Source organism: Falco naumanni, chromosome 12, assembly GCF_017639655.2.
Source record: "Falco naumanni isolate bFalNau1 chromosome 12, bFalNau1.pat, whole genome shotgun sequence".
Classification (NCBI taxonomy): domain Eukaryota; kingdom Metazoa; phylum Chordata; class Aves; order Falconiformes; family Falconidae; genus Falco; species Falco naumanni.
The window spans coordinates 8,460,475-8,473,802 of NC_054065.1; the positions used below are offsets into that span (position 1 = coordinate 8,460,475).

At 37.9% G+C, this 13,328-nt stretch overlaps 1 protein-coding gene across 2 annotated transcripts in view; it reads left to right on the forward strand.

The window, feature by feature from the left end:
- MACROD2 (mono-ADP ribosylhydrolase 2) overlaps positions 1–13,328 on the forward strand; it is an 893,250-nt gene that overhangs the window by 597,340 nt on the left and 282,582 nt on the right. For both annotated transcript variants that reach the window (XM_040612354.1, XM_040612355.1), the window contains exon 7: positions 356–386. In XM_040612354.1, the coding sequence (XP_040468288.1) occupies positions 356–386 (31 nt within the window). The remainder of the gene's footprint in view (positions 1–355; positions 387–13,328) is intronic.

Here is a 13,328-nt window from a genome sequence, read left to right on the forward strand (position 1 = left end):
CTAGAGAATATGATTTCTTTTTTTCTACCATACTAGCTTATGGGATTAATTTTTAGCTTAAGGTATTAATTTTCAGCTCGAAAAGCATATTTACTAATTATCCTGGGTTCAAATGTTGCTCCTAGCTCAAGATGAGAAAAAGAACGTGGCTTTGCTAACATGGCAGCAAGGAAAACATACAGAACGTTTCATATAATGACATGAAAATGTCTGTGAATTGACTGCTCTAATAGTGAAGGCTACAACATGTAATCTCTGAGTGTTGAAAACTAGGCATTTAAAAATATCTGTTTAATGAACTTCTAATCTAAACCAAGGGTGTCTCACTGATTATTTTTTTGTTGTTGTTTTACAGGCATTTCCCTGTATTTCAACAGGAATTTATGGTAAGTAAGACCTTACAGGTCACATATTGCTTAATCAGTTTTCCCTTTTATTACTATTTTAAATGGTGATATTTCATATCAAATGTCTCATCGGTCATCTTGGCTTGCGAATCTACTTATCCTGTGTTAAAGAACAGAGACCCAAAGCCTTTGCCTGTGAGCAGATACTGGTGTGCTAAGAGGGAGGCTGTTGTGCAGCCCTTAGCACAGCCCTCAGCCCGCGAGCTGAGGCCCACAGCTGTGATTACACCTCTGCGGCTCCCTAACTCTTAAACATGCTGCTGTGGCCTCAGTGGGGGGGGAAAAACAGGGTTTTGGCAAAATTTTCCATCCATAAGGCAAGCAAGCAAAACTCCCCGGTGTCCAGGACTAGGGGAAACGTATGGTTACCTCAAGCAAACTTGCTGGAATAACATGAAATTGTCTTTGTTCCCTTGAGTTGTGCTTCCATATTTTGAGTTTATAATTTACATGCAAATTAATACCGCATGAAGAACTGGAGGTAAAGCATTATTATAGAAGTTCGTCACTTGCTTTGCTGTAATTTTACAGTGATCCATCGCTGATAGTTGGCTGCTTTTTGGTTGAAGTTGCGGAAGAAGTGAGCATGATATTTGAAGGAGGAAAAAGATAAGCTGTTATAATATTCAGAAAACAAGGAGAAATTTGAGAGCATGTAAATTACGAGAGGACAAAAATACTTTTTAATTTAAAAATAGCGTGGGCTGATTTTTCTTTCGTTTAGGTTCAGTAAATGCATACAAATGATAGTAGGTTGGATTACTTGTACAATTGAAAGATTTTACAGAAAATGCTAAGCAGCAATAAATTAAAGAAAAAATGTAGGCATCATGTAACACCACAGTATGACATAGCTGCTGCTGCATGAAAGTAACATATAGTAATTTATTTAAAGTAACTTGAGTTCTGATTAATCAGCTATTGCAGTTGAGGAGGGGGAAATGACAGGAATATTTAGGGTGGGTCTTTTTCAAGGAGCTCTTATTTAACATTGTTGGGTGATTGTTAATCTGAATTAGGCTTCAGAAGGTAGAATCTGAATTATTTTGGGTGCTGTATCCTTTTCTACTTGAACTGCACTTCCATAGCTGCAGAACACGCAGATGCCCTCTCCACAAACACTGTAAGTCACTGAATACGAACCTGGTTTCAGATGAAGCTCTGCCTTGGTCCTCAGTTCAGGTCCCCCTCTCGAACTTTCAGGGCAGCTCTGCATTTTAGATTTTGACTCTTTGCCTTAAGTACTGATCTTTAACATCGACACATTTTTTATGCTGGTTTACAAAACCAGGCAAGACATGGTGTAAATGTATTTGAATTACTAGTAAGTAGAATGTACAAGTAGCAATAGTTCACTTTATTTTAGAATTTTCCTAGTTAATAGAGAAAGACTCAGCAGGTGAGGAATGTAGTTCCCTGAAGTCAGTAAAGAAAGTTGGAAGGGACCTCTGGTAGGAATCTGGAGTTTTCTTCTCCTGAGGCAACAGATGCTTTTCTTGAAGCTAGCAGTGATTTTATGGGGAAGGCTGTGGCACTACTGGAATTTTATATAATGTGGCAGATGCTTTTGCAGTAACTGCTGTTTTCACCTTTGAAAATGAATTAAGACACATTTCTGCTAAAATACTCTTCTTCTGGGGCTGCTTTTTTTGTTTGTTTGTTTTGGGAATATAATCTCTAATAGATTTTACTGTTTTAATAAATACTTTCTGTTCCTCAATGAAAAAATACCTTCTTTTCAGACTCTCAGACATACTGCTAGAGAAGTAATTAAACAGGCAACCCTGCATCAGGCTTCAGGTGTCAATATTTTCAAGAATGTTTGATAGCAGTTGCAGTGCTAAAATTACGCTGTGTGATGTGTTCGAGATGTATAGCATACCCCAAATCTGCAAAGCTATGTTTTCATCTTTATGATTTTGTTGGGGTTTTCCCCTCTGCATGGGTATATTCCTTTAGATAAAGTCAGCAAAGTCTAGACAAACAAGTAGATCAACTCGGTTGCTGATGGCCTAGCTGGTTAGGATTGCTTTATGTATTGTGCAGTTAACACTGGACTATTCCAATAAAATGTTACTGAAGGAACGTACAGACTTGATTTTTCACCTCAGATCCATGTGAACGGATGCCGTCCCTTCAGAAACCCTTGGCTGACAACTGAGTTTCACCTCCAAATGGAAGTGGAGAAATTTTCAAGAGATCAACTGAGGATATCCCGTTTAAGAATCTGGACTGTGTTCTGCTCCAAATTCTTGTAAATGCTTAGATGGCTTGCCTTTATTATTATTAGGATAGAGCAGTCACACTTCTCTGGAGAGCAGTCCGTTCCGGTTTGCATCACTGCAGAGCTCTCCTTTTCTCCCATAAAAAGGAAACTGGGAAGAAACAAGCAACCCAGCCTCTTTCTGAGGGTTTGGCTAAGGGCAGATTGCTTTTCATGAGAAGGGTGTTGGGTGAAGGAAAGGTCTGCCTTTCCTCCCCAAACACTTTCCTGACGCTCCATCTCCACCCATAGCACTGTGGATGTTCCAGCTTGAACGAATTAAAGCCCCGAGAAGGCCATTTGCCTTTAAGGCACTGTGCCAGCATTCAAAACTTTGATTTTAATGTGCTCCTATTTAGAGTGCTGGCAACAAATTCACTCATGTGGGATCTTTGTTTTAGAAGTCTGATAGCTTTAAATGAGGGATTAAATCTTTAAAAAATGAAGTAGAAAGCAACCGATGCTGAATGTTTGTAAGGACTGCAAAAGCAAGGGTGTACCCACAGGCACTCTTTTTCTAAGAGATCCCTATCATCTCTAATATGCTGATAAACTGATAATTGATCTAAGTAAGCAAAGGTTGTGAAGGCTTATATCCCCATGGATCCCTGGGTTACTCTATTGTGTTGCAATAAATGCTTTCCTTTATATCAAAAACATGAAGTTTCACAAACTGGTTCAGGAGGAGTGCAGAGGATTCATATCACTCCCATATCGTTAGGGAGGTACTGAAGTATCAAGCAACAGATCCTCAGTAGCTGTTCAGTAACACTCAAACATGAGTCAGAGTGCAATCTTAACCTTATCAAAGGCTTTTTGTGGGCCAGCTAGATTTTTAGGGATTTTCTAACATTTTGTCTTTTGCCTTTTTCAAAGTGATTTTACTATCTGTTTAAAAAAAAAAAAAAAAAAAAATCTTCAGACAAATCTGTAGTCCAGAGGGTAAAACATGTTATTTTAGGCTGTAGAGTGTCAGATCGTCACCTTATACACAGTGAATCACCATTTACACATCCACTTCCCCCATAATTACCATCTTGTTATGTCTGAGGTACTGCCAGAAGGGGGGGAAAAAAGTGACTTCCTTCAGTATATTTAATGGAAGAGCACCTCATTATCATGTCTTTAAGAAGCTCCCCACAAATTCTGGTGTTCGCAGCCTGTGAAGTGAGCAAGGATGCCTGCTATGGTGCTACAAATCTTATGAGCTGCGAAATTAAAACAAGGCTCTGCAGATGGATATGAGAAGAGAGCTATTTTCATGTTTGTTGCAATACTCTGCTGAGAGGTAATTATGGGGTGGACTACATATGGAAGGAGTTGAAGATGTTATGGTCTATGCACACCTATTTGTTCCTTCTTACTGTTATTTTACAGTAATACAGGGTTTGGCTGCTGTTCCCAGATACTTATGTTGGCAACATAAGAAAGTATTTAAATGTTATTTTAAACTTAAGGGAGGTGAAAAAAGAAAAAGGAAAGAAGGAGGAAAAGAAATATTGAGAGAAATGTACAGTTAGTGTTTCTTTTTGTCTCTACATCAATATAGCTGTATATTTTGCCTTTACTTGACTTTCACTAAAATGGTATCATCTGGGTGGGATTTTGTTTTTGGTTTTTTTTGGGGGGGGGAAGATAATGGCAGTTCTTAGGTTTTGTTATGAATGTATATTTGCATTTATTTTAAAAACACAGAGCAAGAAAGGGAAAGGAAAAGACAAAAAGCCATGAAACTGCAGAAAGTCTGCGGTGATTTGGGCAGTGGAAACGCACAGATTCACTTTAAACACCTTTATTACATTGGAGTGAGACTTGTTTCTTTTAGAATCGGGTCACTTAGGCTTACTTGTAGCTTTTGGCCTGGTCATGGCAAGACATTGCAATGTTAAATTTATTATGTGTTGCTGAAGGAGAGACTGAAAAGCAAGCTTAGAAAGCAATGAAAGAAAAAAAAAAAAGGTGAAGTATTCAGTGTATATCGGAAATAGAAGCATATAATACATTCTCAAGGCAGGGTGCAGGTAGGTGTCAGATAGTCTGCTCTGCTTTGTCTTTATCTGGGGAGAGAGGTCTCTTGGTCCGGTGCCAGCTTGTGTCACAGCTGTCCTGACCTCCGGTGTGTCCTTCTCCGTATCCAAAGAATGCTTCATCCTGCCAATCCACAGAGTGTATCTGTCAGCTCTTCTCCCCGTGAGGTGATCCAAGATAGATTATAACAAGGGATTAGCAGACAGGTGCGCTACTGAAGAATTACAAAAGCCCTCTGAAAATCCGAGTCAGAAGACTAAACCAAATGTTTTTAAAGGTAGAATAAATTCCTGACACAGGGCTAAAGGTTAAGGCATTCTATTTCCATGTTTCCCATCTGTTTCTCCACATTTTATGTTGGTGTTTTATTCCTAAGATACATATTTCTTTAATGAGCAGTTCTAATAAGGGTTGCACTGCCATCTTTCCAAGGAAGGAGTTGCAAATGTTTCAGAGGCACTATATACAAATATATAATAATTAACTAGGAAACAGTCTTGTATTTATTTATCTTCAGTCTGGTGCATTGGGTCCCTGTGACAATCACAATGATCTGATGCTGTACGTTATCATGATCATCAGCATTTGAACACTGTGAATATTGTCAATTATGGTGACCTAGGCAAATGGATATTATCATATAAATTCTGTGTGGTGGGGTAAAAAAAAAAAAAAAAAAAAAAAAAAATCCAGTAAGTCACATAAGGAAAGTTCCCATTAGGAAGATTGTCTCTTGACTAAGCCAATGTTTTAACTTGATCAGAGAGCTCCTCATTTCTCAACTCAGACTGCATCAACTTTTTTAACAGTACTGTGTGATTTTAGCAGTCATTTTTTGTAGCTCATTGGAAATTTAATTGCATTTTGTTATTTACACCATAATTTATGTAATATAATGTTTTAGTGAAAATGAAGATATATCTGATAACTCATTTTTTTAATGCTCTTTTGGGACTGATCACCAGTTAACTGAGATTATTATTAAAATTAATAATAGTAACAGCTATGAAATTACTATTATAATATTCAAGTAGTCCTAGAAACCTAATTACTACTTGTATAAAAATTTGTTGCATGCATTATTTAACAGTGCTCTTATTTCAGACAGCGTAGTGTCCATGATACTAATTGGTCTTTTACTATATTTTAAGTACTAAAAAAATTCCTGGAAAGTGTAAATTGCTGAGCCCTCAACAGTCTAAAATTAACATTCATATGATGTTTTTAGCAAGGAAAAGCTCAAACTTGATTCCAGATGAGAGACTTTCAGTGGGAATTGGTATTTTATGGATATTGTAGTTAGACTATTGAGAATTTTATGTATTCTGAAGTGCTTGCTGACTGGCCCAGTTTACAGCATTTGTCTTGGATCCTAGAGGATGAATCCTGTTCTTCATTGAAATGACATTAAGTAACTGTCCTTAAAAATTTCCCTTTGAAGACTTAGACCGTTGGACACTGAATACTCAGTTGCTTCATGGCCTTGCTTTTCGTCTTTTCCCTTTTCTCTTTATGAAGAGATAGAGTCTATGTAGTTGCCTTTTTTTCTTTCAAAATTGGCAGAAGCATGAAGAACTTCAGGATTTGTAAAGTCTTGAAAGCCTGGCTCCTTTGTTAGGCTCACCACTCTGAGTAGTTTATATTTGCATATGTTAATTGCCCCCTTCAGTCTTGCAACTTCTGCCCATACTCTCTCTGTAACCTCACTGTCTTGATTCTACTCTGCAAGAAACAGTTGTTTGTGGGCTCTCTTGCTCTTATTTCATAGTGGCTTACATCATGAAGTACCTAGCATAGCTCATGTCTAGTTGCTTTTGCAATGAGCTATATAGATATCTGCAGACTGTTGAAAAAAAAGCCAGTGACAGCTCCAAAATCATCAAAAACACATTGCACTTTGGGCACTTTTCCCCTTTTTCCTTTCACTTCTTGTATTATTTTTTTTTCCCCAGGCAAACTATTCTTCAAAGCGTAAGAGAGTTGGAAAAGATCTCTGGTATTCAGAAAACACATTGCTGATATCACAAACAGGGCTTCAGCTGGTCAGATATAATGTTTGTTTTGGTATTTGTGGTTTTCCACTCAAAGAAATAGACTGTCTCAATTACCGTGATGAAAGTTAAAACTCTGTATTGTTATATACCAGCGGTATCACTTAATCCCCTTTTCTAAGTTTTCCTGGCTGATGTCAAAAAGATACTCTTATGTGTGTGTTCCGTGGCCTTACATTCAGGAAATAGTAAAGCTCTTTGAAGCTCATTTGTTAAGAAATTAATTTAAGTAAGAAAGTAAAGATACATGAACCTTGTCCTGGAGATGTTAAATTAACGTGATACATGAAGAATAAAATACTTCTTGGTAAAATACCCCTTTATTGCTATCCAAAATTTTTCTTTGATGTAATCTTGTCCTTTCCCCCCAAAAAAAGTACCTCACTCAAACCAAACTTGGAGCCCAATCCGTTAGCAAATTCTTCCCTTCGCGTTGGCTTTAATGAGTGTGGAACATACCACAGCATCGTGGAAGAGGCCAGCAGCAGAAGGATACCTAGGTTCAAAAAGATATGTTTTACTTTATTTAGCTTTAAAATTTAAAACTTAAAAATTACTGTCTCAAAAGGTTAAGAGGCTACTAGCGACTGGTCTAATTGTTTGGGTACCTGTTCAGATAATTCAGTCAACCAGCTATGTGTGTATATTGCTATTCAAGACAACTTCTCTGCATTTATATTTCATTTTGAGAAGTCAGCAGCCAGAAGCAGAGACAAAGATGTGCTCTTTTTGGGTTCTCTGAGGCCACGAGTAACCTCATCCCAGTCTGAAATTGTTCTTGCTTTGAGCAGAAGGTTGGACCAGATGACCTGCACAGGTGCTGTAGCCCTTCCAACCTGGGTTTTCCTGTGATTCCAAGCTGCTTGGATGTTGTCTTCATTGACAAGTGAGATTCATATAGGGGAATCACACCATTACCTCAGATTCCTTGGTGAGATCTCATCAGGTGCTATAGCAAAGCAGGTTTTCTTTGCAAAAGGAGAACATTGTGGTGTCTTGGGTGTCTTTTAATCATATTTGTGATTAAGTATAGTATGACAACTTAGTGATGGTAAAGAACATATTTTTCATCCCTTCCCCGTTTCTGAAGAAAATGTTGTAAATGAATTATGTACCTCTGAGTTTTAAATACATTGTAAAAAGACAGCTAGTTTAATGGTTTCAGTCAAATTTCATGATACAACTGAGCTTCCTTGAAAGAAAGAACTTAATATAAAATTAATCTAGTTAAAGAAGAATAGTTATCGTCTTGACAGCTGTAAAACTACTCCTGGGTTTGAAAACTTGCACTAGAGCTGATGTGTGTCATATTAGCAAGGATTTCATTTACCCATGTGCTGTGGCATAACTAGTCTTGTATGTTATCTTACTTATACAACACACATTTTCTGTACTTAAGCAGCTAGAAAAATATCTATAAAGTGCCTAGGGTAGGATTTTTAGTCCTTGATCATCACCCACCGTCATTTTAATACTGTACAATTGGTTTATCTGATGTTTAGAAATTAAAACTGTTAAGTGTATTCGGTTAATGTTGATTCCCACTCACAGCTTAAAACTTTAATATGTTTGTAAGTAGCTTTTTTTAAAAGCCATGAGACACTGATGTTGACTAGGAATAATATTCGTGGTGTGACGTAAATCAATTAATTTTACCACAAAGTTATTAACTGTATCATTTTTAACTTCTGTGATGGCATTAGATAGTAAATGCCTGAGGAAAGCAGCTACTTTTTTTTCATTCTTTCCTTATTTTTAGTGCACGATGATAGGTCTGGCCATGGAATATTGTGGGAGCCTTATTTGCCCTGATTTTCGTTCTCTATAGCAGATGTTGTCTCTTAATGTGTATTTATAAAATACCTATAGTAACGGGCGTAGTTGGTGTTGGAGACCCTAAATACTATGCCTGTACAAATACAGAAAGTCACCACATACATAAATTGATATTATTAAGATCATCTCTCATTCATAAGTTTGATGTCTGAAGGTTGCTTCAAGAGGTGTGGCAGAAGTATGTGAGAGAATATGGGGCTTTTAGGTGGCCTGTGAAAGGTATAAAACGTATTGCTGTTAGGACAAGTGCTTTCTCTTTCTTCTGAAATGAAAGAAAAGATCAACAGAAAAGAGCTGCTGTTCTGAGTCTCATCGAAGTACCTCAAAGACAATGTAAAGGCATCTCTGCCTCCAAGGGTCGTTCCCTGTGTTGTCCTTAATTCTGCATCTTTGTTAGATAGGAATGCTACCATATATCATTGGAAAGGGCAACTGCCGCTGAGGCAGAAGAGGAATAGCAAAGGCGGGTGATTCAGTGCAATGAATGACTAATCCTGTTTCTAAGCCAGGGTCCTGTTTATAAGACATATTCTGCAGTTCTGCACACTGCGGTTTGTTGTTAATGCGGTTGTGTTAATGGAAGGCCACCTTGGGTCTGCAAGAGAGTTGTGCCTTTTTGTCTTTAGAACATGTTTAAAGCTATTGTGTGCTGCTTACTGTCGGAAACATTTTCACCTTTCCTGCATCTGAAGATGAGATACCCAAGACAATGATATAAAATACAGTGAATTACAGCGATGGAAGTATCTATTAGAGTGTTCTGAATTTAATTGAGGGAAAAGGGATATTTTTTTAAATAAAACTTTCTAAGGTGAGTGGTTTTTTTACACATGCTTTGAATTTATGCAACTTGAGTAATTTGCCAGTGGCTATATCAGTGCATAAAATGAATTGCATGCATGTGTTGCTGGGACAGAGGTACTCTCAAATGCCATATTAATAATTATGAATAAAAATATTAGGACTCTTTTCCTATTCCATTAATCTATCACATCTGATTATTCAATATAAGCTAGTTGTCTATATCAATGAAATATTAAACATCTTGTAAGAATACGTGAGTTTACTGCAAAGGAAACACAAAAAAAAGTCAAAATTTACCTTTCTGTGAGTACTGTTCAGGAGAAAGTTCGAATGCTTTTAAGAGCTTCTGTACAGAGCAGAATCACTGCTGGTTTTGTTTGCTGAGCACTAATGGTATACATATAAGGTTCCCCTTCAGCCTTACTGAGGGTGAGGTATTCAGAAAAAAAAAAAAGTGTACCTCGTTGAAGAGCGTTAAGTCAGAAGTTCGGTACACATCGTAACAAGGTGACTACAAAAATAAATGTGGATGGCCTTTTTGTGTACCTGCCAGGCAGGCAGAATAGAAGTCAACCATTTACCGAGGAGCTGGCTGGGGGTGAGGGGGGGAAGTCACCTTCTGCTTTAAAATACACTTTGGGGTCAGGTTTCTGCTCAATAGAGCTGCATTCAGTTCATTTCTGAGCTGTCACTACTGCAGAATAGCACCGGTTCGAGGGGTATTCTGTGAGAAGACTAACTGTAATTGGCAATCCATTTCTTCATTTCCATGCTATAGCCAGCCTTGACAAATTAATCACAATCAAATACAGGCTGCGGGATGGGGGGACCTATGTAGCACGGAAGAAAAATGAGGCCTCATGCTGGCATGACAGACTAATCTTTCAATTCACCCCATTAGAGTGAGTGAGGGGACTTGTTGGTGTGCCTGTCACCAGCACCACCCGTAAACAAACTGCTCGCTCTTGGTGCTAGGGCTTGGCAGGTGCGATAAAGGTTATTGAGTGCCACCCGGCACCTCGTCGATCACTGCTGCGGGACGGGGATCACCTGGATTAGTCCTGAGGAGGAAGAGTCACTGTGCAGTGGCTTAAAAGGTGTCTGGAGAGACTGCAACCAAAATTATGTTCTGAGGAGCGATTTTCTGCCTGAAGCTGTAAGAACCAAGATGGTCTCTTGGTTTGGGTGGATGTGTTATGGCTGCTGCACAGGGCGACTCTCACAGCGGGGGTTATTGCTAGCAGATCTGAGCAACGATAGCTAGTCTCTGAAGTTGTCCCAGGGAATAGGACCTAGGCTGGTTCCAGATAGAAAGAAAAAAAATGGCAGGCTAATGAATTAATTTACTCAGTCATTGATGGAAAAAATGAGATATTTTGGAGAACGTTTTAGTTTTCTTCTTGCATACTTCTTGGAATGCTGCAAGCACGTGTGTGGCTTCTAGGGTTGTATTTGGAATATGAGACCCAATTTTAACCGATCTACTGATGATAATGTTCTTTATAATACCTGTTGCTGTGATGTTAGGTTTTCATCTGGTAACTAATATGGAAACAGCTAAATTCACACTGGAGTAAATCTGTATAGGTTGTTTTCAAAGATACAGTGGTTTGCAGTAGCTGTGAAATATTCCATTGCATAGAAGAATACTAGAGGAATAGGCATAGCTGTTTGTAATTGACCCTATTCACTTTGACTCTTAATTTCATTGACTTCAGCAGAGGATAAATCCGGTCCAATGTATCATACCTGTATTATAATGTTCATTTTGAGCAGAGAAGACTTTATCTTACTTTTTCTTGAAAGAGTATCAAGCCCATTGGAAAGAACATTACCCTGAAGTCTGATTTGTAAACGATTTCTGTTCATCTCTTTTTATTCCTTTCAATATATTATATATGAGAGAGTGGAGCACTTGCTTTCCTATATATTACTAGATGATAAACCGTAGCTATCATTTTCCAATTTAGTTTTGGACAATGCACCACATTACTTTCCCCCCCTTTCCCTTTTCTCTGTGATGTTTGAAAGAACTCTTCAAGAGAAATAATGTGTAACACTTTTATAGGTTAATCATTTACTGTTTGTGATACTGTGGCAGTGGAAGACTTTCTGTCCCCTTCTATTTTCATTTCTGTCTGGAATAAGACTGTTTAACCTTCACTTTCAAGGAATTAGAAGTATCCCATACGGAAAATACCATCTTTCATCATACATTGTGACTTGTTTGGTCAAAAAAAATATTCAGGTTTCCTTAGTCAAATTGAGTAGCACTCACAGGTCACATTTTGAGGAAGGTACTGTTCAATGTGAATAATGTTATGCAGCTCCTGTGTGGGGAGTGGCTGATTCAGACATCCCTGAGCTAAATAAGAGCTGGTATAAATATGAGCATGTTGTTCCAGCTGGAAGCCAGGTAGCATGTGTTCTATATCAATTTCCCTGTTTCTCAGGGTTTTTTTTATGGTCAGAACCGTATTTCTAAGATGGAGATGACGACAGTGTGAACCGCTCAGCATTCTGATAAGAAAAAATACAGAATAGGAAGGTCTAGAACCTAAGCTTAAAAAAGCAGTTGCATCCTTAGGGTGAGAGTACAGGGACTGTTCCAGTGGTGACCAGTGTGTGGTGCATGGTTTAAGCTTTATGTACCAGTTCATTATCCGATGTTAGAAAAAATGAGTATCAGTTTTATGCAGTATGCATATCGGTGTAAATTGCCCAGTGTAGGCTGTGAGCTGTAGACAGTGCAATCATAATAGCTTTTCAACTGATGCAGTTTTATGGCTTCAGAACATTAATCATTTTCTTATGCCTTTAATTACCCTAAGGTAGTTATACTTGTGTCCATAATAGGTGCTAAACATTATGCCACTGATAGGTTTTTAACTATTCTTTTTGTTGCAGCTAGTAAACACAATATAGCAGACCATTATGAGGCCAGGACATATTTTTTAGCAGAGTGCCATTAAGAACGTTACAGCTACAAGTCCAACGACATTTTGAGCTACATTTGCTAGCTGCTTGTAGTCTTCTGGTTTTCGTGGGTTTATTTTTTTTTTTTTTCCCCCCGGCTTTAAGAATGAGAGAAAAGAACAATTCAGTTGCTAAAGAAGCATTGCTTAATTAAGAGATGATTATTTTTGTCCCTTTTAGAGAAATAAAGCCTAGTTCCCAAAGTGAGAAATAAAGAAAGTGCTGTATTTTCCAAAGTACAAAATACAATATAGAAGAAACCAGTGATGCTACTTAAATGTTGACCATGCTGGTCAGCCCTCTAGGAAATCTTCTGTTTTGTTTTGCTGTCAGCTTCATAAGTCATAATTTACTAGCTTTCAGTAAAGCAGTAGTTTAATGATGTATAGTAGGCTCTTCACAAAGAAAGATGTGAGATTCAGAGCTCCCTTCTAATCGAAGCTGTCAGCCATGATGCAGGTAATGAGGGTGCATATTGACAGTGCTTCTGTGTCATTCCTAATGAGGAATTCACGTTGTGGAACCTTACACCAGTTTCACTATTGTGTGGCCTGATTAATGAGTTGTCACCATTTTATTGAAAATAGGTAATCAGATGCAGTGATTGCATTTACCATGCTTGGCAACCAAGAAGTGGAGAATGTACAATTGACAAGCTTGAATGTACAAGAATCTTTAGCTGCTTAATTTGTGTTCATACACAAGGGTTTATCAACTCCCTGTATATATTTTCAGTTGATATTTTTCAAAATTGTGCACAAGTGACATGGAATTATTTAACTGCTCTACTATTTAATTTTTTAATAATGCCAGTGGATTCAAAATTGCCTCACCAAGGGCGGTCGGTGATGTGCTAGTTGTGGAATGTCATGCATTTGATGGTAAAGAATTAACTTCCGAATCCTTTCTTAGCTTGTTTCATGTTTTCAAGATATCTTTTCCTAATGGTTGACCTTCTTCTGA